Below are 27,477 nucleotides of genomic sequence, written 5' to 3' on the forward strand. Positions count from 1 at the left end.
GCGGCTCCTTCCTCAGTGTGCTGATGGGCGTATCGGCCATCACCGGTCTGATGGGCACCGTCATGTTTACGAGACTGAGGAAGACGTACGGTCTGATCAACACGGGCATCATCTCCAGCTGCCTCCACCTGGGCTGCTTGCTCCTGTGCGTGTGCTCCGTCTTTGCCCCCGGCAGCCCCATGGATCTTAGCTTGCTCATGCCCTACTTTACCTCAAACTCCTCCTCGGAGGTTGGAGGCATGGCGAACCAAAGACAAAAACACACTTCTGCTTCGAGGGGGGGCAGCAATCAACCACTTCTACCCGACCGTTCCTCCATCCACTGGACCAACAACACTGTGCTTTTTGACAACGTGCCCTCCGGTAGCGCGCCAGAATCTTACACCTCCATTATCCTCTTGTTCATGGGAGTCATCACGGCACGCATCGGTGAGCGGATGCGGTTAAAACAACACTAGGCATTCAGTAGAGCTCATTTACTTTTACATAGTGCATTCACCACTAAACATGTTAGTTTCGCCATTGTGAAATGCCACAATCAATTCTTAATCTGTCTGCCAACCTGTTTAAATCCAAAAAGTCTCTCACTTACCAGTACGGTAACCTTATAAGGCAGCTGGATTGTGAGGGAAAAGTTTTGTAAATTGATGACCTTATGATATAAAAGATGAAAGCAGCTCTGTAGATGTGGCATCATAACATCAATTTGATCAGAACTGGCCGCAGGACACAACTTGCCTACAGGAATGTTAAGGCAGATGATAGTGCACTACTTAGCTGTAACCAGCAGAGCTGCTGTTCATCAGCAGGTGGATTTTTTTTTTTCTTAAAAGTAATACTTTATAAATTATTACGCACGGTGAATTCTATGTTGCGCAAGCTTTGATTGGTAAAAGGTTAAAACAAAAAAGGAGAATATCTCAAAATCCCGATGTGCAAGGAAAGAGTCGAGACTTTTTAAATCCACATCAAAAATGCATTTAAGGTCACATACATAACGCACTGTCGTTAATACTTGGCTTTCATTTTTCAAACAACTAAGGCAAAAAAAGTGAATCTGAAACAATTTCTCACCATGTGTAAATTTAATATTACCATGCACAACGACCAGCCATAATCACTAATTGCACAATATAATGATACTGTATTAAACACAAATTTGCTGCCTATGCACAGGTAAAAGTGCTCAGCTTTGATTCATACTGTCAGAGAGGCATTATTTGACAATATGCTATTAGTTATGGTCATTTGCTGTGATGTAAAATTGCACTGCATCATAATCAGAGCTGTCGCTAATATTTTTCACTCTTTTGTGTAACCAATTGAGGTATCCGTAATAGCTCTCATTATGATGCAGTAGGCAGTACCATCACAAACTACCTATTCTGGCACTGTCAATCAAAACTGCACTTTCTTTGTAAAGGCAAAATATTTGAATACAGTTTTGGATATCATGCGCAGGCGGTCATTACGATATACACTGTCACAATTACAAATCAACTGCTACCCTGGTCATTTCTTTCAAGCCCACTGTCACTTGTGTTGCAGGTTTGTGGTCCTTTGACCTGACAGTCACCCAGCTGTTGCAGGAGAACATCTGTGAGTCCGAGCGAGGTGTTGTAAATGGGGTGCAGAGCTCTATGAATTACCTGATGGACCTGCTCCACTTCATAATGGTCATCTCTGCTCCACAGCCACAGCATTTTGGTATCCTAGTTCTCATTTCTGTGCTCTTCATCACCACTGGACACACAATGTACTTCCTGTATGCGCACAAAGCCAAGAGAAAACGTCGCCTGGACACCTAAAAGGGGAGACAAGGCCCCCAAATGCAAGCACGAGATGCTTTACCAGCACCGAGTCCGCTCTGACCATGTGAAATGAATGTGTCCCTCCCGTTCCGTGACTTAGCCATTCATTTCCGCACACCACAGCCAGAGTCTCTGTCTCACCTCAGCTGCTTCCTCCCTGCAGGGCCTGCATGCGATAAAGCAGCAAACCAGAACTCAGGTGCAATAGAATGGGAGCAACAGTGTATCATGAATATGAATGGCCGCTATAAATGCAGCAATGAAACCTCCGGGGGCGATGTCCTAGTGGAATTTACAACAGGAGTAAACCCCAAAGGATTACCGCAAGGCTTTCAATGAACCTTTGAAAGCTTTCGCTATGAAAGTGGATGGATGATGACATTTTTTTTAAACTGCATGTACAAAAGAACCGCTGTTGTGAAGCAAACGCTGATGCATTGCTAAGAAAGACGGGCATTATACAAGACGGTACTGATCCACCCACTTGGAAATATTCCAGGATTTCCAATTAAGGAAAATAAAGGGAATTGCACATGAGATCATATGAAATAAACCCCAAATAAAAGTACGAGAGGCAGCTCCCTTTTTAACGGACAAAAAAAGAGTGTCTTCAACTGATTCTTTTTTTACTGTGCAGGAATCAAACAAACGCACAACAACAGATAAACGTATTGTCCTGAGTGCTATAGAACAAAAAACTGATCTCCAATGGCACGTGTATTTCAAAAAAACCCATTTTATCGGGTTAGTCAATATTTTTCAAAATGTTTGAAATCAACACTGTCACTCCTACAGGGGGTGTTCAACCACACTTTCATACTTCAAATGGACCCACCATGACCTCACCTCGACAGAGAGCATGAAGACAGCTACTCTATGTTTTCATATTGCCTCCATACGCAGCCCACAACCAGCATCACCTCTGCAATATATTTGTATCATTTTCCTGTCACCTCGACATATCGTGTGTTGTCACTGTTTATGTTTGACTGATATCCTCCTCATGATAAATAATAAAGAACTAGTAAAATTACATTTTTGTCTTGACATGATGCCAGTAGAGCGGCAAGGAAAACTGCTGTAATGTGAAATTTATGATGGTGAACTTGCTAAAAGTATGGTCAAAAGTTAAATAAGGCGACGCTAATTGGCTTACCCAATTCAAACTGAACACGAACTACAACTACCGGTAACATCATCAATTTGTAGAAGTACAGTAGAACCTTTCAGGTCGAACTCAATCCATTGACATTGGTTGTTTTCCTTTCCTTTCTCATGGAAAATAATGCAAAGTGAAATCATTTGATCCTGACTCAAATTGCTGGTGTCATTCAACCTTCGTCAACTGCACTCCAATTTAAAAAGCCTCTCGAAATAACTTTTATATTGCCTTTAAAATTTCAGATAGATACGTTAACCATTGTACAATGAAACTACATCCTAAAACTAAGATGACGTAAAACCACTCGCCCGTTGACAGCTTGACAGACATGGAGAGGAAACAGGAAGCGTGCACGCTGATAACGTTTGCCCTGATGGCTTTGTATTGGCAGTGATGCAATTAATGAAGCTTTTTTTGATTTTCATTTTCTTGTGGAGTTGGACCTCGTTTTCAATCTCAAGTGTGGAATGTGGAAGCACAAACAGCATTAAATGAACTTCTTCACACAGCAGCATGAGATCACAAACATGCAGCAAAAGGAGGCACACTCTGTTACCGCTGTTCTTACATGTTTTCCCAATTCGAATTTTTTATTCATTTACATTTACTTTGATTATGACTTTACTCCTGTGTTAGCACGTGTTACAAAAAAAATTGGGGTTATTTCACCGGCACCGTTGGAAAAGAACTCCAAGGAGACCCTCTTCTGCTTGTATAACACTGAGCAGCCAGAACCAGCCAGTTACTCTGTGGCAGTTAAGTTCCGATTTATGATCTTCGGTTAAAATCTCTTTTCCTCCCTTCTGTGGGAACATCACAAAAAAAAAAACCACCCCAAAATTGTGAGAAAAAAAAAATCACCTAATCTGTCAGTACTTTGGTCTACCATTTTTTAGTGTATATTTTAAAACGTGGTTTTTTTTTTTGGTGTGTATGATTGATGATGTTGTGATTTTTGTCTTTTTTTGTTTTAATGGCAATATTGATTTATGTATCGACTCTGTTTTGCAGTTGTTTTCAAGCAGTGAAGCTTATGCGTGAAGGATAGGACATAAGAAGGCATGCCACAAGTGTAATACTGTAAACCGAAAGATAAGCAGAGGTTGAAAGATTTGGGTCTCAATGAAAAAGCGCAACAAGCAAAATGAGCTTTCATCACATCCTCCTCCTGCTGCTTCAGGCCTTACAGCATCCCCAATGCTTTTCGTGCTATTCCCTGATTAACGTGCCCACACTAACAAGCCTGACTTGAGGCATTCTCACTTTGAAATTCGTTTACTTTAGAAACTGGGTCAGTGGTAGCACACTGAAGCTGCGGTTGCCTCATTGAGAAACTAGAAAAGGACTCTACAAAGAAACGTAGTACAAAGCTGTTCGTAGATATTCAAGGCTGGCGATGTCCTTTGTCTCCCTGCGGTATGATACAGTCATATACCTCTTCATCCAAATTCCCATGAGATCATACAATTTGGGAATTTGACCAACATTTTCTGAAAGTCAATATGCCTCTAAAGCAGTGGTTCTTAACCTGGGTTCGATCGAACCGCCAGGGGTTCGGTGAATCGGTCTCAGGGGTTCGACGGAGCCTCTGCCATGGAGGTGAACACACACCCAACTCAACATGTCAATTAGTTGTGACACGCCCGCTTGGCCATCACTGGCTGCAGATGATTACATTGCTTGTTCAATCAGTGCTGCGGGAAATTTAGTCCGCTCAGTAGTCAACGTGTGACTGTCGTGATAGTACGTCGTAAAATTTAAAAAACTTTCTGTCTTGAATTTGTAAAAAGTCATATTTTTGTTTTTCACTAATGAAGGGTTCGGTGAATGTGCATAAGAACTGGTTGGGTTCGGTACCTCTGACAAGGTTAAGAACCACTGCTCTAAAGTCAATCTAAAGAGTGAACCCCTGTCGTGCATGACATCATGCAAGGTATGGGAAAAAGTAGAAAACATCAAGAACAGGAAGGGCTGCAACACATAATACTTATTTCTTTTTTTATTTACTTTTTTCTGTTTTTCATGAATGTGTTTTTTCTGTCTTGAATTTGTAAAAAGTCATATTTTTGTTTTTCACTAATGAAGGGTTCGGTGAATGTACATAAGAACTGGTTGGGTTTGGTACCTCTGACAAGGTTAAGAACCACTGCTCTAAAGTCATACAAAAATCTAAAGAGTGAATCCCTGTCGTGCATGACTTCATGCAAGGTATGAGAAAAAGCAGAAAACATCAAGAACAGGAAGGGCTGCAACACATAAAGATTGAAATCACACAAATGCATAATCACTAGGGGTGTAACGGTATGCAAAATAAATAAATATCACTATTCTGTCACACCTTTGTTCTGAGGTCATAGTTCGGTTCACAGAGAGTTTATGTTTTCTGTAAGTAGATTACAGATAACTGACGTTCTGCCAAAAGGGTCTCATTGGCACGGCATCTACAAAAATCTAAAGAGTGAATCCCTGTCGTGCATGACTTCATGCAAGGTATGAGAAAAAGCAGAAAACATCAAGAACAGGAAGGGCTGCAACACATAAAGCTTGAAATCACACAAATGTATAATTACTAGGGGTGTAACGGTATGCAAAATAAATAAATATAACTGTGTTCTAAGGTCATAGAGAGTTTATGTTTTCTGTAAATAGATTACAGATATCATTCCATTTAAAATGAAACATCAACCGCTTGAATCTTTCCTTTCTGCATTTCACCATTTTTTTTCCCTTCACTGCACTGCTATGCTTCCATTTCCAATAAGACCGACGTTCTGCCAAAAGGGTCTCATTGGCACGGCATCTGGTCTTGGCAGAGGCTGAGCTGCAGTGAGTTTGTTCACAGGCATGCGGTCAGAGCACGGGACAGTTACACTTCCTTTCCCTGTTGTGTTGTTCAGTGAGGGAAACCTAATAATCAGCACATCAGGTTACATAATTGCACCTGCATCTGGTTATTAACTATCTCGGTCTAGTTAAGAAGAGAAAACAAGGGAACTATGTGGAAATCTTTGGCATGGAGCACATACAATGAGATGGAGGGCCAGATGCCTGTGATCTAGATTAGAAGAGCAGTGCCAACGATAATAAACAAGAGCAAAAAATAAATAAATAAATGAATGCAGCATCAGAAAACATCAAGAACAGGAAGGGCTGCAACACATAAAGCTTGAAATCACACAAATGTATAATTACTAGGGGTGTAACGGTATGCAAAATAAATAAATATCACTGTTCTGTCGTACCTTTGTTCTAAGGTCATAGAGAGTTTATGTTTTCTGTAAATAGATTACAGATATCATTCCATTTAAAATGAAACATCAACCGCTTGAATCTTTCCTTTCTGCATTTCACCATTTTTTTTCCCTTCACTGCACTGCTATGCTTCCATTTCCAATAAGACCGACGTTCTGCCAAAAGGGTCTCATTGGCACGGCATCTGGTCTTGGCAGAGGCTGAGCTGCAGTGAGTTTGTTCACAGGCATGCGGTCAGAGCACGGGACAGTTACACTTCCTTTCCCTGTTGTGTTGTTCAGTGAGGGAAACCTAATAATCAGCACATCAGGTTACATAATTGCACCTGCATCTGGTTATTAACTATCTCGGTCTAGTTAAGAAGAGAAAACATGTGGAAATCTTTGGCATGGAGCACATACAATGAGATGGAGGGCCAGATGCCTGTGATCTAGATTAGAAGAGCAGTGCCAACGATAATAAACAACAGCAAAAAATAAATAAATAAATGAATGCAGCATGATGAAATGTACAGTGAAAGACGAGCTGCAGTTCGTCTTTGCATGAGGTAATCTACTAATGAAGGACTCATTATGACTTATTCAGCTCATCACTTCCCACCTCCTTCAGTTCTCCTAGTGCCCAAACAGAAGCACTGATGAGGCCATTGCTTATATCCTCGATCCTACCACCTGGACAATGGCAATGGAAATATGCCCGTTTGCACCAGGACATCAACACCACAAGGTGCCGGTCCAGAGCCAAGAAAATCATCAAAGACATTGGCCACCCCAACAATAAACAGACTGTTTCACTCAGCTCCCCTCTGACAAGCGCCTCTGCTCCTGCAGGGCCACAACCCAGAGGCTGAGGAAGAGCCTTCTCACCGTTCTCTCTCCATCAGAACTCTAATGCGCACCTGAAAACACACTACATACACCCCTACGCATCACGACTGATCACTCTCATACAGGCTACTCAATTGCATTTTACGGTTTTGATCAATTGCTTTGGTACAGTTGAGAAATGTAGAGTGTTTCTTTTTCAAATTTATTTTAATAGACATAAGACATATTTTGTGCAATGTTTGAAAACAGTTCCTGAGTGTCTCAATAACATGCCTGAGACTCGCTTTTGTCAAAATTTCCCATTTTTGAAGAATTGTATTCAACTCAACACACCCTATTTCTTGTCTGGCTGACATTTATTTTAAAAGGATACCCTGTCTAGTGCAAGTTTGCAACTGCGCGCTCTGCCCCATAAGCAGTACTACTGGTCCAGTGGCAAATACACAGTTGGCACTATGACGACTGCAAGTGGAGTTACGACTGAAAGGCAAGCGTAACTTCAACTTGCGGGAGCCCAGCGCAGAGATAAACACATCACCAAACACAAATACCCACTCTCACCCATCCGACAACTTCACAGAGCAATCGAGTTTGTGACACTTATCAGAAGCAAAACTGTTAGCTAACACTAATATGTGTATCCACTAACAATCAATGCAGCTCTGCTTACCTTTTGGATTTAACCTGGTGGCAGGAGCCTCGGACACTTGTGGGAGTTCGAGCATTAACTCCCACCTGTGCCCTTGCATGATAGCATTTCAGACAGTGTCGTCTGGTGGCCATTCTTTGGTGATCGCTTGAAAGTAGCTCTGAATCTTCAGCTGGCCTAGATAATGGTGGAAATTCAGAATTGATGTCCCACAAATGCTTAACGGCTTGCTGAAAGAAAACATTTTCAGAATTAGGTGGATAACCAAAGATTTTTTGGGTTGTTTAATTTCACACTTGATGGATGGACAGGCAGGTGCTCCAAATAGCCAAATGTTTGTGTGCAATCAATTGTAATGTCAATTTTGGATAATATGTATGCTTTAAGATTGCCTATTTTTACAGTGTGCCTGCTGGTGTAGTCAAATGAGGAGACACTCGATAGAAGTAAGAATACTCCGATTGTGTTTTCGTAAACAAGTGAAAGGGTAAAAGGTGCAAAAGAAGAAAGAGCAACTGAAATTGCGAACCCTTTTTTCACGCGGCACTTTGATGAGTCAGCACATATGGGACGCGGGCACAAGTGGATGGCCTTGTAAGGATGCAGTCAAGCGTATGCTGCTGACTCTGGACAAATCGATAGAACCCTAATAGATAAAATGGTCATATGGGGAGAAAAAAATGAATGTTCTTGGTCAGTCGATACCAGGGGTGTCCAAACGTTTTCGTTTGAGGGCCGCATACGGAAAACTGGAAGCACGAAAGGGCCACTTTCATGCTCCCAAATTTTTCAACTTTTTGAAACACGCTAAAGTCAGTCAGGAAAGCAGTTATATTATGTTCATATGGTCTCATATGGTCAAGTTCATTTCATCAGCTTTCTGTTAAAGGTGTTCAGGCAAATAGTTGAGGATTTTTAGGGGTGGGGAAAAAGCCCTCTTTCTCACAGAATAGATCCAGCTCTTTACATGACAGTGGCCAAATCCCATCTCCTCATTTAGAACCAAAAAAAAAAAACTGGACAAACTGTAGTCAGGTGACCATTTTTCAGTTACTTGAGGATCATTAATGTGATATCTTCAAAAATCAGCCTGAGAGCACAAAGCGGAAGAAATTATTTTTGCCTCTAAAATTGAATTATCTTTATTTACTACAGTGTTTTGAAGGTAAAGTGTGTTATTCTTTTAATCATAAATGGTTCATTTGTATCTTCGAATAGAGAGAAAGGTTCCACAGTACACCCTCCCTTCTCACTCTTCCCAGCTTCACCTTTTTTAACTAACCTTGCAGCGCATGTCAAAAGTCATAAAAATTCAACTGGTAAATTGTAAAATGAATATTTCTTATCTTCGTCTGCAAATTAGTCAATGAAAAGTGCCAACCAACAAATTCGAAAGATAATTTTGCGATCTCGTCTCAACCTCAATGCTGAATAAAAGTTGGCCTGTTTCTTGATACATTTATCATTATCATGTCCATCCTTCATAGGAAGCGTAATGTAAGGCCGAGAAACGCCTAACAAACGCGATTTGACATTTGCTTATTGTATTGTGGGATTGACCGAACAAAATGTTTGACCTTCCAACAAAGCACCCCGCCCAGTCCTGAATCCAGACTCTCCTGCATTCAAGAGATTCTCCCACTTCCCTTTTGGGTGTGTTTGGCTGGCCAGATGTTTCCTGAACCTGCCCTGTTCCCATCTCCCTCCCCGCCCCTGTAGTGAAAGGCAAAGGAAGGACGAGAAGGGAGTGTGCCATTCACTTTGTGCGCACGCACCTGTACTCCCAGGGATTTTGTCTTCGGTGACAATCGAGTTGACGTCTGAGTGATTTTACCCCCGCACGCCTCTTTACAAGTCAGCTCCCAGACGCCGGTTGTTGTCGTTATCCCGGTCGGTGAGGCAGTGATGTCGTGGGACTGCGGTCTGAGGTACATGTTCTCCGCGCCCCCTTCTCTGCAGCCGGGCAGCATGTGCATCGTGCATGATAAGGAGGAAGTGTCCAGATTAGAGATGGTCCAGAGACTGGCCAAGGATGGTTGCCGCTTCCTGCAGAATCACAGCAAGGGCCTGCAAAGGACAAATGAGGTGAGGCACACGGAACGGTAAAAACTTTGGCAACTCGATTATGCAAATGAGGTGATGTAGAAGTTCAATGTTGCCGAAAGGCTGTGCTCCATCTTTTGAGTGATGTCAACAATAACATTTTTTATTACGTTTTTACTAAATTGGCGCTTGAGTACAACTGAAAAGGATACAAAAAGACTAAGATGATACTGTATAATAATATTGCAGTATGCCAACACAATACATTCCCTCAAAACAATTCATTTGCAAGGCAAGCCACCGAGGAAACAGAACACACACTACGGTTAGGTCCAGAAATATTTAGACTGTGACAGTTTTTATAATAAATATCAGCACAATCGATTAGGAATCAAACAAGTTGGGAACACTAAGGGGAGAATGTTTTTTTTTTCACTTGACCAAGTCTTCACTGAGTCGACCTTCCAGCTGATTCCATGTTTGTCTTTTAGTAAAAAGCATCTTCTATTGGGTCATGATCCAGTCACTGACAAATAATATTTACTTTATGATTTCTTTGCCTTCAATCAGTATGTTCAGGGTCATTATCCATGCTGTGAATGGCTGTCTTATCAGATTTTTAGTACAGTTTATCCAATCAATTTTCCTCATTGAAATGTATTAAAATGCCATTAATCTATCAAGCCACCAAAATACCACCGCGGTTTAGAAAAAGAAAACATTTTAGTGTAATATGTAAAAAAAACAAAAATAAATTAAAAAAAAAAAAAAGAAATCATAATAAATGAGAATGACAAGAAATAAACGTATTTTATAAAGTGGAATTACTGTACATACCGCAGTATTCATTTGTAGCCTTCAGTGGGTGTGGCCGAGTGAGTGAGTATCTGCCTCAGAAAACCATATCGGTCGGGCCCTAATTGCAATACCTTAATCGCTCCATTTACTCTCATTTTCCTCAAGCAGTGGCGTATCTGAAGCTTGCTCATACTCAAATTTTGGCTCACAACACAAAGCTACAAATTGGCCAAGCAACAGCTTGCTGCTGTTCGACGCATCTTCCAAGTCAATTCTTGTTATTTCGCTCAGTTAGTCGCATCACAAATAAACACCAGTGGACATGTTCCATTAGCAGCCATGCATGCTGTTTGATTTCAAATCCATTCTGGTAGTTTATAAACATGAAAATCATTAAAAAAAAAAAAATCCTGGTTAAATATTTTTGGAGCCAACTGTCTGCTCTAACATTCCACGATGCTTGTATTGGCTTCAATTCTGTCGGGAAGTCAGTTAAATGAGTTTGAAATAAATGTGAGGAAACACCAGAGTGAATCAACAATTGTTAAATTGGAGGAATAAAGCACAGCGGGGAGAATGGCGTCATGTCAAACCAGTCCACCGAACTTTTAAAATGATGGCCTCTTATTGGTCGAGATCATGGCGGGCTCAGCTTCCTGCTGACTGGGTGCTTGCGCAAGCGAGACTGCACCACAATGGCAGGATGGAGTGACGCAAGCGGGCCAGACCACCATGCGGGGGGAAATTATGTGGCTTCAGGGTGGAGTCGAGTGCGTCAAGTCCTCGACCTTTTCTCTTTATCGCTCTTGTTTTTCAACAGAAGGACGTTTTGCCTGCACAATGTCTTTGCTAATCTGCGCCTGATAACATGGCATAAAAAAAGATATCGTAATACGGCTGCTAGATACTGTCAATAGTAGAAATCACGTGACCAATGTACTGTACCTATATGTACATGTCCATCACGTGTTATCCGAGCAAATCTTAGTTAATACCTGACATGGGAAAATATAGAGCTTATCTAGTTTTGTTTCCAGATAATGTCATAGTTTGCAGTAATCCAATGATGCGACGCGCATACCGGCCATGTGACTCAAATACATAACCAAACATGGGTATCAAAGAGCTTAGAGTTCCCAGATGGTGAATGACTATTTCAGTCCAGTGCACTCTGACCGTTATGCACTCACTTTCAGTCTTGTTTGGTTTGATTTCCCAATGAATTCAATCCTTCAGAGAATTCATATTTAACATTTATCTTGCATCCCGTGCACACTGGTGATGTCATCAGAGCTTAAAGCCTGAGAACAGAGACTTCTTGCAAGGAACTTTTGGGGATAACCAAGTCAACATCAATTGCTTCTTTGAAAACCCAGCGAGTGTTTGAACAACGCTGAGCATAATTAAGGCCAAATGTGAGCCGTGTCAAGGCTGACATCTTCCAGGTCGCTTTGAGTGTTCCATACCATGTTTGCCAACATCACATAGCAGAGAGGATTTCTCCAACCAGCGGAATGCATCTGGAACCCAAAGAGAGACAAAAAATAAAAAAGACAGACAGAGTCCATTTTGGGAAAACTTCAAAGCTGAATAGGGATTGGGGTCATATCAGTGCCCGGGATTTCTGTCCTGTTACAAGCATTGGACACCAGAGAGCTGATTATTTTACTGAGACAACAGCATTGCTCAGTCAGAGTGTACTAGTAGTGGCTACAGCATTAGCGTCGGATCAATAATTCATCATGAGGAAAGGTTTGTTTGCACATTGACCAGTGCAAGGCTGACAAACTGACATAATAGTGATATACTTGCTTTGCCATTTGCCACATGGTCCACCTTTTTGCCCAGGCGCAAATAAGCAACCTTTTGATCATTGCTGCAGGTGTGTACTTGTCATGACTTGTCACTTCCTATCTGTGCTCTGCCTCGCTGATCAGAGGTGTATGGTTTAAAAACTCGGCTACGGCCTGCATGTTCGGGTTAAAGTGAAAACTCTACCTTGTCCAAAGACGTAATTGTGAGCGTGAATGCTTGTTCTTCTCTATGTTCTTTGTGATGGGCCGGTGACCCGTCCCAGGTGCATTTTGACCACTCGCATAAAACCAACGAGGATCCACTCCAGTTCACCGGTAACCGGAATGAAGGCAAGCGCTATAGAAAATCGATACATGTGTGCGTCATGATGTTTAAATGCGTGCAATGCGAATGTTTTGTGTACTTGTAGCACAAGACTTGCACGTTATTATTGCATGTCCACCATATCGTAACAATGATAATGTCCCTAGAAAAAACGCTTGAATGCTTCTGCTCAAAAGGCAATTAAAGGAGCACCCCCGCCCCCACCCTCCAAAAAAAAACAAAAACAAAAAAAAAAACAACACTTCCAGGGTGTCTGCACAGCTAATTGCATACACAGAGATGAGTGCTGCACTGACTGACAGGTGAGGGGAGAGGCATTTGAAAGGGTGAACTGGTGCAGGATGCATGTGCGTGCACCATACAGTGAGGTGCTCATTATGGTCAATATCTGTGATCCTTCCAAACCCGCCATTGTCAAGTGGTTTATAATCCTTTCCCTTCTTGCAAGCTGGAACAACAAATGCTCTTTGGAGTTTGTATGCAGTACATCAGTCGACTGTGTACATTTACGGTGCATGGAGTTCGTTACCATGACAATGTCGTAGGATTTTGCTCAAAAGTAATGCTTTGAAGATAGGTGGTATATTCATGGAATTCAGGGTGAAAAGAAATATGTCTTGTAAATTTGACACACGACACCAGAGTTGTTAACGACTCCACCGAATTTCCTCCAACACACCTGATTAAATTAACAGGACCATTACCAGGCTCCTGCGGAGCGTCCTGATGACCTGATCCTTTCAATCAGGTGTGTTGAAGGATGGAAATATCTAAAACATGCAGGATCGGGGCCCTCAGGAACCGGAGTTTGACACCTTTGATGTACTGCATTTGTTTCTATTTAATTTATGTAATTTAGAAAATAACAAAGATACATTTCCTGGCAAGAAAACACTGGTAATTGCTGTGCATATTATGTATGTGCAAATAATTGGAATGTTATTAGGAGTTAGAGTAGTTTGCCACCCACATGGTCTAGTTAGCTTGCAAAAAATGCAAAAACAAAAAACCAAGGACCTGCCTGCCTGTCTCCCTGAATAAGTTTTAAAGATGGAACAGGGGTGACCTTTCCTGGTTCAGATTTATATCAGATTGGGTGACTTGGCATGACAAATCTGGATATGAAATCATCAAGACAGGTGGGAGACAGCAAACATTGTTAACTCCACACCACCGAGACCCCAAAGGCACCAGTCATAATTTAATAGAGCTGACATCAGGAATCAGTAATTAAAATATGTATGAGCCACTTCTGTTAATCCCTGAAGGGGCTCCTACTGATATAGCTTGAATAATGATCAGTGGAAATTGGGCTTCATTTACAGCGCAGGCTTTGACACAGCATTGTGATGGAAATCAGTGGTGATTTGTGTTAGTTGGAGAACAAGCAGGGCAGGAGTGGGGGAGTGGGAGTGGGAGTGGAGGGTATCTCCTTGGTGATAATAAAACCCTTCCCTTCTCTCCATCCCTCGTGTCCAGCCTGTACAGAGTGACGAAGCAGTGCGCGTGCAGGAGCAGGGCCGCTGCGTTCTGGTCCTCCGGAGGATGGCGTCACAGCCAGCAAGGGGAGGAGGGAAGCGGGAGGAAGAAGAGGAGGAGGAGGAGGCGGCGAGGAACAGGAGGTAAAGCCACTCCACAAATCTCTGCCTGCCTCTCTCACTAACGCTTTCTCCACCTCTCATCATTCTCTCTGTGTTACTCTCACACATGCGTCCATCACAACTACTGCTGAACTAGGACTGTGTTAGATGGACCTCACCAGCATGGAACTGTGAGCTCTAGCCTTTGAGATCAAGTCATTTGGGGGCTGGGGCTTGTTTGGATTACAGAGGGTGTGGGGGGGTTACAGGACTCTGGATGGCAGGGTAAAAGGGGCATGCAACAGTAACCACGGTAACATTGCCGGCGTGAGGGCAAGGATGAGCCTGGTGCGGGATGAGATGCTGCTGCTGCACGTCGCCTTAGTGGAGCAGGAGGAGGATGAAGACGAAGACGAGGAAGGGTCCGAGGAGGGGACCGGCGGCAGCAGTGACGGTGCCGACCGGGTAGATCCGTCCACTCTGCCCACATTTGACGTGCCCTACTTCCGCTACATCGACGACGAGGGCACGGAGGGCGAGGAGGAGTGGAGCAGCGGCCGCTCGCTGTCCTCCATGGACGAGGACTCGTCCACTGACTCTGTGGTGTCTGACAGGTACACGGTGGTGTCAGGGACCCCAGAGAAAATCCTGGATCACCTGCTGAATGACCTGAAGCTGGAGGAGGACCAGGTGGCCACAGAGGGCAAAGACACAGGTCAGTGCCAAACCCCCCATAGCCCCTCTGTTACTGTTTGGGTTCTTCTTTCAGGAAAACATCTGATTTTTTCCATATGAATGCTTTATTATAAACATGGTTCTGTGATGTCATCATTGTGAGCAGAAGTCTGCGAGACTGCCTCACAGTCAAAGGTTCTGGGTTTGAATCTCGGCTCTAACTTTTTGGGGGTTTCTTGTCCACATCCGAAAAACATGCGTTTTAGGATGTGGAGTAGTCTTTCTGCCACAAAAAGCAGAAATCAGTGAGTCATTGATGTTGCCCTAAAACATGGATCCTGAAATTGCTTTTGGATGCCACAAGATGGCAAAGATCTACATGAAGCTCCGCAATTCACTTCAAAATAGTTCCTTGGCAACAAGATGCCACAAGATGGCACCAAAACAATATTTTGATTTGAGACAGGCTTTTGGTCTGAGCACAAAAACAGCAAATAGGTGAGTTTGTAGCAAAGACTTTAAAATAGTCTTGGGTGTGATTGTGATTTTGGATGGTTGGTATGGTCTATATTTGCGCCGAGCTTAACTGGTTACAAGTCTAGGATGCACCCCTGCTCAACTGAAGTCAGCTGGGATACGTTCCTGCTCCTTTGGAAATGTCACCAAACTGTTTTTCTTTTCATTTTCTCTAATTGCAGACAATCATTCCCCAAATGTGTAGTTCGGCTCTTGTTATTGAGGGCAGCAGGCAGGCATAGCATTCAAATATAAACATACTCTGACAACAAATGCACTTCGCTCCATGGAAGCGAGTACTCTCATAATAAGGTGACACTGTTGCCAAGGCAGAGGAAAGTCTCTGCTGCTGAAGCTTGGAAGAGAAATTGTGAATGCAGCCGGCAGAGACGAGCAAGGGGGAGAAAGATGGAGAGAGGGAGAGCAAGATTTACCAATTTGATTCCTGGTAAATGCAAATGGTCACGTTTGACCTGTCACTTGGACAGAAGCAGACGGAGCACCTCAACGGCAATTACTCATTCTGATGAGGAAGTCAATGAAATTGATCTCAATGTTGTCACATGGGATTTGTTGTGTGATAGTCACCACCGCGTGTTAAAAATATGCACACTAATTCACAATAAAGACACTTACCTTTAAGTTCAGCGGTCTTGTTGAGTAATCATTCAGTTTACATTCATGATATGACAGTGTTGAAGCTCACTGCAGGGAGCATGGGGGGGTTATGTCCCAAGGTCAAAGAGCCACACACCTAAAAAGAGAAGAAACAATGAGTCAGCAGTTGATTTCCACCCACTGATAACTAAAGGTCTGACTTATTCGATAGGCTCATTTGCATCCTGCATGCTGTTTATTGTTTCTCTCAAAGATGGCTGTCTGAGGAAACATTTTGCAGGGAGGCTGGGGCCTATCACAGACATGGGGATAAAGGTGGGTGACGTCTGCACTGGTCACCAGGCAGCCTCTTGCCCCTTTTTCCACAGCCTGTTGAAGTCATGAGATTGTAACAGAGACAGGGCTGACTGTGTGTAAGGAAATACCACAATGTGGGCATGGTGCAAAGTTTGACATTTGTCACTATCACTAACTTCCTGAGCACTGTAGTGTTGGAGGTGAACTTTCACTGCCCATCAAGTTCTCCCACGACTAATTATCCGATTGCGAGATGTCAAAACACACAGCAATATTTGGCCTCCTTTGAATTCTATATAAAAGACAAAGACACTTTTTGCTTTATCTCTATGTGAGGCTAATCACAGAGACACACACTGATTACCTGCCAGTGGCACAAAAGTCCGCTAGTTGAATAAATACTACCAATATACCACCACGGCATATTTTTTTTATTGTACTTTATATATGTGCTGTAAGTTTTAAAACTCATGCAGAAGAATATTTTGTGTTCATAAACACAAGAGCAGCTACAAAGAAGCTACATGGGGAATGGTTCCATGATAACATGCTGAATTCCAAGGCTGTGATAATCAATTTTATGCGTACTTGAATTTGAAAAAGGATTGTCAGTCTGATTGATCCCATGGATGATTGAAACAGCAAATCAGGGAATCAATCTGGGATGATTTTTCTCTGAAAGGACATTTGTCAAGGTTTGGCTTTGGAAAAGATTGTTGTGAGGATAATGTGAGCGTGTGTGGTTGTTGGTCGATGTGTGTCCTGCGATTGGCCGGTAACCAGTTCAGGGTGTACGCCGTCTACAGCCCGGAGTCAACATGTAAGCATGTACAGCCTTGAGGAGGACAAACAACATGTCCGAGCACGATCAGTCAGACTCCATCAAAGTTTGCAGTAAATCAACCCACACATTAACGTGATCGGCTCATCAGCACATTTAGAGGCCGATATGGTTATTGCGTGTTTCATTGAAGATAAAGCAATGCGCGGGGCTTGTTTAAACTTGCTCAGCTAAATACAGCAGAAGTAGAGAATCCTCACCGGGCTGGTGGAAGTCATCATTGGAAGCTCGCAGGACTTTATCCTCACTGAAATCTCTCTCATGTTGCTCTCCTTTGAAATGACTCCGTTTTAGAAATGGCGGACGTAAAGCATTTGAAATGGTCCGATTGCATTTTAATGATGTGTCTGTTTCTCTTTACAGACACACTTTTGGATGACTTTCTGTTGACCTACCCAGTGTTCATGTCAACTAGCGATTTATGCCAAGCTCTTCTGGGACAATATCCTTCTACATTATAACATCAAAATAATGTTAACAGGCTCTCTAGCTAATAAGCCCAAAGTCAGATTCACACGGCTTACACTTGAAACCTGAACCAATCCTTACTTACTGCTGCAAGCGCTGCCGAGTGAAAGAGGACGCAAAGGAGGCTCTGGAGAGGAAACAGAAAGTGGCATACCTGGTGTCACAGTGGATGCTTCTCTGCAAGGACTTTCTGAGAGAGGACGAGCATGTCAAAGTGTTCATGAAGGTAGAGGACGAATGGGTGACAAAAAAAGGGGGGGGGGGAAGCAGCACCTTTAGGTGCAACAGGAAGAAATGAAAATTGACTTTTCCGTGCAGACTTTGTACCACTATATGCTGGACGACCTTTACGAGCACCCCGCCTTGCAGAGGGATTTGAAGGAGCTGCAGAAGCTCTACCAGCTGCATCGGAGGCAGTGAGTAACATGATCAGAGGTCATCAATGACAACTTACTTAATGATTTATATACAACATTATTACGGAACGTCTGCAGAACTGTTGCAGCACTGAGAGGCGAGAGTACACCGCACAAAGGGAACGCTTCTTCTTCTCTCATCAATGCATTCTTTCAGAGGCTGAGGAGGAAAGGCAGTGTTCTGGGCTTTTGTGCATGCCAATATGAAAGTCAGGGAGCCCTTTATGCTGAACCTCCATAAATCGAGGGAATAGAAGAAAGATGAGCTCTCGGTTAAATGACAGGTTTATGTACCTTGACAAGAGGGAAGAACCTGCCCACAGTGAACCCTAATCTCATTACCAAACATTCCTATACATAGTTAATCAATTCTTTGATAATACAGCAATCTGCAAACATAATATTTGGAGACATTTTGTTCATCTTAGTTGATATTTGGTGTTGATGAAGCTTTGTGATGTTACAACATTAGGCGAGGGACGCCCCAGGGAGTGCAACACAGGAAGTCACCGAAGCGGGACCGCAATTTTAATAGCCACAGTTTGGCACACTTTCTGTCCTTGCATGATAGCGGGCAACCTCATCTTCAATGGAAGCAATGGCTGATTGCAACAGCTCATTTCTCTGCATGAAAATGTGCGAGGAACAAGCTTCTCATTCATCATATTATTCAAGGCTGTTCAAAGAAAAAAACAGATTTACATGCATGCTGCACACACACATACACACACTAATGACTAAAATGTGTGTGTTATACATTCCCAATCTATACTGAGCCAATGCATACTTAATTTGAGACGCCATCAAACACAAGTGTTTACTGTGTGTGTGTGTGTATATATATATATATATATAATATATATATATATAAAGAGATAGATGGATAGAAGCACACACACTTTTTTTTTCGTTAGCGCTCACTCTATACATATCTATACATCTTGATGGATAGAAAGAAATTGGTGGGTGAGGAAGTCAATGGGTTCTTGCATCACCCTCCACATGATTTTGTGGAAATCAGTTTAGTAGTTGCAGAATTCTTCTCACTACCAAATAAAAAATGACCTCCTTGTGGAAGGTAACAATCCCCCAGCTGAGAAACACTTTGCCAAGTGTGACTGCCCCTCCTACTCTCTTCCCTGGACCGCAGCCTCCAATCAGAGTCTGCCTGGGGAGTCTGTCCTGCTGCCCATTAGGATCGAGTGCAAATGATCCCGCCTGATGCTGCTGCTGTTATTTTCTGGCACTGCCTCATTCCTGCTCACATCTAGTGACGGAGACCCACCAAAACCAGTACACTTTGCGTGGGTGCTACTAAGTGACGTCCTCTACTATTTATGGGCGTTATACAATGAAGCCCATTGGGAGAATAAGACTGGCTGCCTTGGGCTATAGAATGCAGACTGAGCCAAGGTAGTTTTTCTGCAAAAGAAAGCCTGTCGTGTGCTCTGAGGAGCTAAGTAACTTAATTCAATTACTTCTCTCAAAGCCTTTTATAATTCACAGTACTGCACGCCGAAATATATTTTCGTGAGGCTAGGATGGCTGCTGCCTGGCCAGAAGGGCCCCCAGGGTAGACTTTGTGCCAACATGTCTATTGTGATGCAAAGGACCCTAATAATACACAGGCCCAGCCATCATAGACCCCCATCAGACTTAAATGTGGAGAGAGGGTGAATAAATAAAAAGGTCTGGAAAAAAAAAATGCACCGAGCAAACTGCGCGCACCTTCTTGACATTGACTTCAAATAATGAAGTGACCTCATAAAAAACGCTTTGATTCGACAGTGAGGGAGATGTATTTATGCAAATCAACAAGGAAAAAAAGAACACACAATCCACTTCAGAGGGATAAATAATGAAACATGTTTGGGTCTGTGTTGGTTGGTGCTTTATTGTTTAATTTATTCTTTTTCAGCACGGTGGAGGAATATTCCCCTCAAAGAAAGGTGAGCAAAGAGGCTATAATGTTACAATGCGGGCTATTTTGTGTCTAATGTGCTGTCCTTTCTGATTCATGTATCCTCACACCTCCTGCCACGTTGGACTTTGTCACCTGGTTCTCAGTGTTCACTTTCCTTCTTCCAGAGCAAAGCACTTTTCCACCAATTAAGCCTGAAAGAGAACGGGGTCCTGTCCAGGGCCACGCACAGACAGACCAAGGAAGGTAACAAGACACATGCATTTCTCAAATCATAGGTTGTCTCTTAAAGCAGTTCTGATGGGGCATTATACGCAGCAGCAGCAGCAGCACAATGGGAATTCTGCCAAGGTCTGAATATGACAGTTTGGCATGCACATTCCTGAGTTCTTATCCGGCTGTGAAAAACAATGCAAACACAGGTCGCAACAGCATGTTGTGCTGTCGGAAAGACTGTCAAGGGAAGTGCTAATTTAGTCATCCTGACAACTGCTCTGTTTGAAAACTAGGAAACACAAAACAGGGCGCAGCCCCCGGGAAGTGAGTGAGAAGGATCGCAACTGGTTGAGCACTGACAAAAAAAAAGGCAGTATACAGCATAAATATGACATGTCAACCAGAACAGTTCATCCATCCATCCATTTTCTAATCCGTTTATCCTCACAAGGGTCGCAAGTGTGCTGGAGTCTATCCCAGCTGTCTTGGGGCATTAGGCGGGGTACACCCTGAACCGATTGCCAACCAATCGCAGGGCACACATAGACAAACAACCATTCACGCTCATACTTACACCTAGGGACAATTTAGTGTTCAATTTACCTCCCATGCATGTTTTTGGAATGTGGGAAGAAAGCGGAGTACCCGGAGAAAACCCAGGCAGGCCCGGGGAGAACATGCAAAGTCCACACAGGAAGTCAGGAGTTCGGAATCCAAACCTGGACCTCTGCACTGAGAGGCCAACGTGCTAACCACTCGAACACCGTGCCCCCATGAATAAAACTTAAAACACTAAATTCAACAGTTTTATGTGTTATTATTTGAAATATATGATCAATTCGAAGTCTAAAAGACATCGTCAGAATACCTGTTGAGCAGAAATCTGAATCCTCACAGGTGCCTGAAATCTATTCCCTCTTCTTATGTTTGCAAGTCTTGCCCAGCTCAAATGAGGAGTGGGGGAGCATTGGGGATGGTGAGGTTTGGGGGCGGGGGGGTGATTTTTTTTTTTTTTTTTAATTTCCAAATATGGATTTCACTAAATAGTTAGCAAATCTCTTGATGCCCAAAGTAAGAAGTTTCAGAACTGTGCTCATGACTGAAGTGTGGCTGAGTGTGCACAACAAATTACTGCCACCTTGGCCATGTCTTCTGTCTCTGATAGGATGATCTTCCACAGGTGCAGTGGTTTCTTAAGGGTTTCTTAAGGGGGGGCAAATTCCACCCTTGAGCACTAATTCAATTAAATCATATCGCACATAATTTAAATAAACATTTTACCTGTATAAATGTTTTTAAAAAACACTACTAAGAAATTTAATTTCACTATATTGTATAAGTTAAATACAAGTGACCTGCACTTAACAAATGTAGTGTATTGATTTTAAAACAAAAGTCTAAGACTCTGTCATATTACATATAGTTTTGAATATTTAATTCAGGTCTTTTTTTCTTTTTTTTTTGCGCACCACTAGTGCACTACACATTGAGACAAACGCTTGCTCAGATAGTTCAAAATGTTTTCCATGATAACACTTAGGTTTTTTTGCCTCACATAGAATACTCCATGTTTGCAGTACCATGCCACGTGTACATCACGATGGATTCCTACCTGAGCATGAGGGCCCATCCTGGAGCTGTGGCACAGGATTTGCTACAAGCCGTGGCTGAGAGGATGGGTGTCTCCCAGGGTGAACTGGTGCTGGTGGCCGTCACTTATCCTGGAGGTAAACACGACACTATACGAGGTCACGTTTACAAGGTGATCAACAAAAAGTACAGTATGCTTAATGCGTTCCAGTCCAGTACCAGTATCAACAATCTTGACTGTCATTTTGATCAAAACATGTCGATTTTGAGGTTGTAGATTTTGGGGTACAGAATGTAGTCATACTGTAAAGCATTTGTAGTATTCAGTCAGCTCTTACTATCATGCAATGCAGTTCTGCAAAAAACAAAACAAAACAAAAAAAAAAAACACTACCTGGACAGCGGGAGGGTGGATGGGGATGAGGATCTCCACCGCCTGCATCATTCTGATCTTTTTTTTCAAAGCTGGATTTTCATTCAATTCTTGTACAGTATTTGATCTCAGTAATGTGTGTACAGTATATGCATAAGTAAGTGTCCATCAATGAGTGTTCAGGATTTCAAATTTAAATGATAAAAGACTGGTTACTGATCCTAACACAGCAGACTATACACACTTGACTATCAAAAAATATACACAATTAATTGCCCAGTAGCCAATTAAAAAGATAACACAGTTTTCTCCGACCAAGCTGCTGCTGATTCCATACATGCTCAACCTTTCAAGTTTTTCTAAACTGATGTATATTGGGGCTAAGCATGAGGTGCCGCATTGAAAAAGTGAGAAGCGTTTTATAGTCGATCAATAAACAGTTAAGTCAGTGTCTGTTTTACTCCAGGGGGTGGGGGGTCCTATCTCTTGTACTCTGCTTGACAGATCTTGCCTGATGTCTGCCACTTGTGATACGTGATGCATTTCCTCTCCCGTAGGCAGACTCCTACTGCAGCCTCACGACACACTTTTCTCCCCCTCCCTGCAGCCGGTGGGAAGACTGCATGTTTGCCGAAAGGACCTGGGTGAAGTTCTGGTAAGGGAGAAAGAACACTGTCACATCAGTCACTTTACAATACATAGTATGGTCACAAATAGGGCTGAATGATTTTGAAATACAGTATAACTGAATTGTAGTTATTTTCCCTAAATATTGCGATTCTAACATTTTAAATGTGATTATGTTTTCAAGGTCCTCTTCCCATGTATTTTTAACAATTCCAAGCAATAGATTAATCTGTATTTTTACAGGTTAGGTTAATGCTCAAGGCAAATGAAACAGGAATTAATATCAAAGACAGTTTTTTTTTTTAAATTTTCTTCAATTAGAGTTAACTTTATTGAGCACTTTGACTTATAATCGTTTAACTGTTCACATGACAACTTCACTAAATACTATCCTCTGAAATGAAGTGTGGGTCTGACTGGGTCTATTTCACAACCTCCTATTCAATCCTACTCTTTCCTCATATAAAAAGAGACATTTAAAACTCAACTAATAAGAACTTCTCTGGAAAAAACATGGTGTGTCGGTACCTTACCCGGTTTGTGACGATTATACTGACGGTCGAAAACCCACTTCCGGCAGTTCTTAGTCCATCAATGGTTTTAAGTTGGTCGTCATTCATCAACAAAACGAGTATCCGGTGGCGACAGACTGATGGACCTTCTGCCATTCCTGACAGAATGCTCACCTCTGTCTAATACACTCTTCTCAGAAGACAACAAGGTTATGTTGATTGGCTATTGGAACATATGATAAATCCAAGGACATTGATGTTGGAAGTATAGAATTATCCAAAATGTTCAGCAAGGTAAATGAGTAAGAGGTGAACTAAGGTGTGAACAATTGATTAGGGGGTCCCAAGTACAGTACAGTATATCTAACGACGTGCTTTTTTTTTTTTTGCATCTCTCCTCAGAACCCGTTTACAGAAAACTCAAAACTGCAACAGAGGACCGCCCACATGCTTAGCTTAAACACATGGAATGTTGCTGTAGCTTTCAGCAACCTTGACTGGAGCATCTTTGATTCCATTCACGAGGTTTGTACCATAACATGACTTTAATTTTCCATGGTTGAATTACTTAGCGACCTGATGATGCTCATTCTGCCTCATTCGTGAGCCGTGTTACTGTATTTGCAGCAAGAGCTGATCTACTTCACCTTCAGGCGTCATTCTAATGGAAACCACACAGCGGCATTGGAGTTGCTACTTCAGCGCTTCAATGAGATCCAATTGTGGGTGATGACTGAAGTGTTAGTGTGCACGGCGCTCTGCCAAAGAGTCCAGCTTATCAAGAAGTTCATCAAGATAGCTGCCCAGTAAGCATCCATCTAATCATTGTATTTCCTCAAATAACGGCCTCCACGCTAATAAATGCCCCAATTAATCACTAAGTGGCAGGCGTGATCCACTTAAATGAGCACTCTTCCTCAGATAGACACCTCCTTTCCCTCAGGGAAAAAATGCCCCTACTTGGCTTTAATTACTCTTTACTGATCCTACCATGTATTGCGGTGTGACATGTTGACCTCAACATGTCGCCTGCATACCTGGCATCTAGTTTAACAAGAAAGCACAGTGCATTCAGGCATATAGTATGATGAACTATTCTATAAAGAATAGATCTGACATATAAAAATAAGAAGAGAGCATGTCTCGCTTGGAATGGCAAGCAAAACATCGTTATTTTAATTAAGTATTCGTTTATGTACGTAATATTATTGAGATATATATTTTATTTAATATGTTTAGTTATTCATGTACACATGTAAAGTCCATACTGCCCCAGCTGATCTCCCAGCAGTTGACTAATGTAGGCCAAATTTAAGGAAATATACATATTGTAATATAACTGGTATTTCGTATTTGTGGGAATGCTGCTCTCTAGTGGTAGAATAATGAACTGCATGACGTTGCCTGCTGTGACCCGGTAATTTAATTTGACTGCATGTCATTTGGCAGCTGCAAAGCACAGAGGAACCTCCACTGTTTCTTTGCCATTGTAATGGGCCTGAATACTGCTGCTGTCAGCCGTCTCAGTCAGACGTGGGAGGTAGCAAACACAAACTAATTTAATTAATATTATTTTTACTATTTCTCTCTCTTCCTGACAATTCTACAACGCAGTACATGAAATATGTCATTTTTATTTCTGCAGAAAATTCCTGGGAAATTCAAAAGGTTGTTTTCTGAGCTGGAGAGTATCACAGTAAGTGCATTTGAAGGTGCTCATGCAAAACAATGCAGACCTTGAAAAGAAGGCATACAAGTGTAACTCACCACAATAAAATATTGCAGCGAAGTTAATTTCAGTACTTATATTGGAGCAAATTTCAAAAGTGATACAGTACTATTATATATTACATAGATTAATTGAGACCAAAAGAAATCACTTTGGAGATGGCCAATCCCTTTCCTCGATTTAAAGAAACAAAACATGCAATAATCAAATTTCTTGAGCAGCTCTAAGCCATAATTTTTGAAATAATAATTGTATTCATATTTCCCTCTGTGTAGTGAATACAGTATATGGTATACAGTACTGTGTCTACATTTTACTTTTTCGTGTCTACACCCCCACGCCATCCACATATTCTAGTTTACTGGGATATACCATACAGTACAGAAAATTCCTTTAGTGCTTCACTGACAAAAGGAAAAAAAGGGGCATTGTATAATGTGCATGCACATTGTACACGCTGAGCATCCCACACATTTGTTTTGAAAATGTCTTTGCAGGATCCCTCGCTGAACCACAAAGCCTACAGGGACACCTTCAAGAAGATGAAGGCGCCAAAGATCCCCTTTCTTCCTCTGCTCCTTAAAGGTAGCATCATCATCACCATGGAAGAGGATCAGGATGTAGACACACCACCTCGAATATCTCAAAACTAAACATGTAGCTCTCTTTCTTTTAGATATCACATTCATCCACGAGGGCAACAGGACATTTCATGATAATCTCGTGAACTTTGAAAAGCTGGTAAGTCATCAAAGAGACAAGACGCTGGTTTTCAAATCACATTGATTAATCACGCGCTTGTCACCCCTCTTCACCAGCACATGATAGCAGACACGGTCCGCCTCATCAGACAATGTCAGAAGGATCATTTGGGTCAGTGCTCCGATTTTGTGCTAACTAGCGGAAAAGAGATCTGATGATGAAGACAAATGCTCTCTCTTTAACCTTTACAGCAAATGATATGAGCCCAAAGACCAGTGCAGACGTGCGCGCTTACATGGACAACCTTCATATCATCGACAATCAGCAGACCCTCTTTGAACTGTCACACAGGCTGGAGCCTCGGACTTGAAAGGGAAGACATGTTAGTTACTGTAGCCTTCTAATCAACTCAGGACCATGTCAGCAATCCGAGGGCATGCAACTCAACGGCCACCAGAGGGAGCTAGTCAATCAGGAAATTGTAATCTGACACAGGAAAAAAGACAAATGGAAGCATTGTTTTTGTTACCGCGTCTTTTTGTAAAGGTTCATCACAGTCCCATCCATACAGACATAACATATAGCATTTTTTTTATCAGCATTACATCCAAATTGCTGCCGTAGTGGTACATAGAGGGCCAGTCTAAACTGTTGCTATTACTAATATGTCCATCAGGTGGCAGCATTTGGAAAATGGAGCTGATAGTTTATGTTTCGCAAACTGTTCAGCAATTTTTACTGAGTCAAGACACATTTAACATCATAGCTGTCACGGCACAAAACAAAAAAATGTCACAAATATCATACATACTGAAGTAATGATGTCTCAATTCTAACCACAATTATTTACTCATTGTAAAATCTTAATAGAAAGTTATTAACATCCTGTTACGGACCTGGAAAAAATAGATACACAGGGTAATTGCAACTTTTTCCATCTATTGGAAAAGCATTTAACTGCCCTGCCTGGCACTATATGTTACTGACACAGATGAACAATGATGCAGGATTATTTGACTTAAAAAAAAAAAAAAAAAAAAAAGGAACCAATGAAATAAAATTGGATAATTGGTTTAGCCGACAAAATCCAGACAGGTAGAAATGCAACACTTTTAATTGTCTCCCTAAAAGTATTTATCTCGCAGACTACCAGCTACTAATAATTATTAAGATGACAGAATGACTATTGACAAATACTGATTAAATTCAAGCCAAATTCAAGCAAAGAGTATTTTGGTAAAGATGCATTTTGTTCTGTTGTTAGTAAACACAATTCCTACTGTTGTTTTTGATGGTGGAGGGAGTCATAACTAAATGAGTAGCATCCAAGTCTTGCTGGACATTTACAAATCGTTCTGAAAGTTAGTTGTGTTTTTCTTGTGCAATGTGTGATTGAATTGAATTTACATTATTAGAGGAGAACATTATGTGAAAACATGTGGGTGCAAAGGCATTGTGCAATGTGTGATTAGGTCAGGATTATGAATTTACATTATTAGTGGAGAACATTATGTGAAAACATGTGGGTGCAAAGGCAAGTACATTGTACCATTTTTAAAAATTCCCATTCAAAAATATGCTGTTGGACAATCAGTATAATTAAGCAGCAAACACACTCATTCACATCAATCTATATTGTATTCAGAATTCTTTCCTTCAGAAGGGAATACTAAATGCACTGTTATAATTGCCCTTAGAGTGCCACAAAGCCCAGC

The 27,477-nt window shown here is 41.9% G+C and overlaps 2 protein-coding genes across 3 annotated transcripts in view; both read left to right on the forward strand.

The window, feature by feature from the left end:
* The window catches only part of LOC109517550 (solute carrier family 40 member 1-like), an 8,010-nt gene extending 5,637 nt beyond the window's left edge, over positions 1–2,373 (forward strand). The window contains exons 2-3 of the mRNA XM_019872767.1: positions 1–429; positions 1,549–2,373. Coding sequence (XP_019728326.1) covers positions 1–429; positions 1,549–1,808 — 689 coding nt within the window. The 3' untranslated portion in view covers positions 1,809–2,373. The remainder of the gene's footprint in view (positions 430–1,548) is intronic.
* A 7,047-nt stretch (positions 2,374–9,420) lies between these two features.
* LOC109517623 (rap guanine nucleotide exchange factor 5-like) lies at positions 9,421–26,813 on the forward strand. 2 transcript variants are annotated; one of them, XM_019872894.1, is made up of 18 exons: positions 9,421–9,786; positions 14,161–14,303; positions 14,876–14,976; positions 17,572–17,650; positions 17,758–17,902; positions 17,995–18,092; positions 20,011–20,041; positions 20,181–20,259; positions 21,789–21,956; positions 22,750–22,847; positions 23,734–23,856; positions 23,959–24,137; positions 24,781–24,871; positions 24,977–25,027; positions 25,558–25,645; positions 25,737–25,801; positions 25,879–25,933; positions 26,014–26,813. In XM_019872894.1, exons 1-18 carry the CDS (start codon positions 9,607–9,609, stop codon positions 26,130–26,132), a joined length of 1,893 nt encoding a protein of 630 aa, XP_019728453.1. In that variant the 5' UTR covers positions 9,421–9,606; the 3' UTR covers positions 26,133–26,813. The 2 variants fall into 2 exon arrangements, with proteins under 2 accessions (XP_019728453.1, XP_019728454.1); XM_019872895.1 differs by having other exon boundaries at positions 21,807–21,956.
* Positions 26,814–27,477: the final 664 nt, after the last annotated feature.

This window comes from Hippocampus comes, unplaced genomic scaffold (assembly GCF_001891065.2).
Source record: "Hippocampus comes isolate QL1 unplaced genomic scaffold, H_comes_QL1_v1.1 scaffold242, whole genome shotgun sequence".
NCBI classification, from domain to species: Eukaryota; Metazoa; Chordata; class Actinopteri; order Syngnathiformes; family Syngnathidae; genus Hippocampus; species Hippocampus comes.

Coding starts and splice junctions, on each gene's coding strand:
- LOC109517623 (XM_019872894.1), top strand. CDS start 9,607: ATGTCGTGGGACTGCGGTCTGAGGTACATGTTCTCCGCGCCCCCTTCT. Junction 17,903..17,994: donor ATGTCAAAGTGTTCATGAAG/GTAGAGGACGAA, acceptor TTTTCCGTGCAG/ACTTTGTACCACTATATGCT. Junction 23,857..23,958: donor TCTTTGATTCCATTCACGAG/GTTTGTACCATA, acceptor CTGTATTTGCAG/CAAGAGCTGATCTACTTCAC.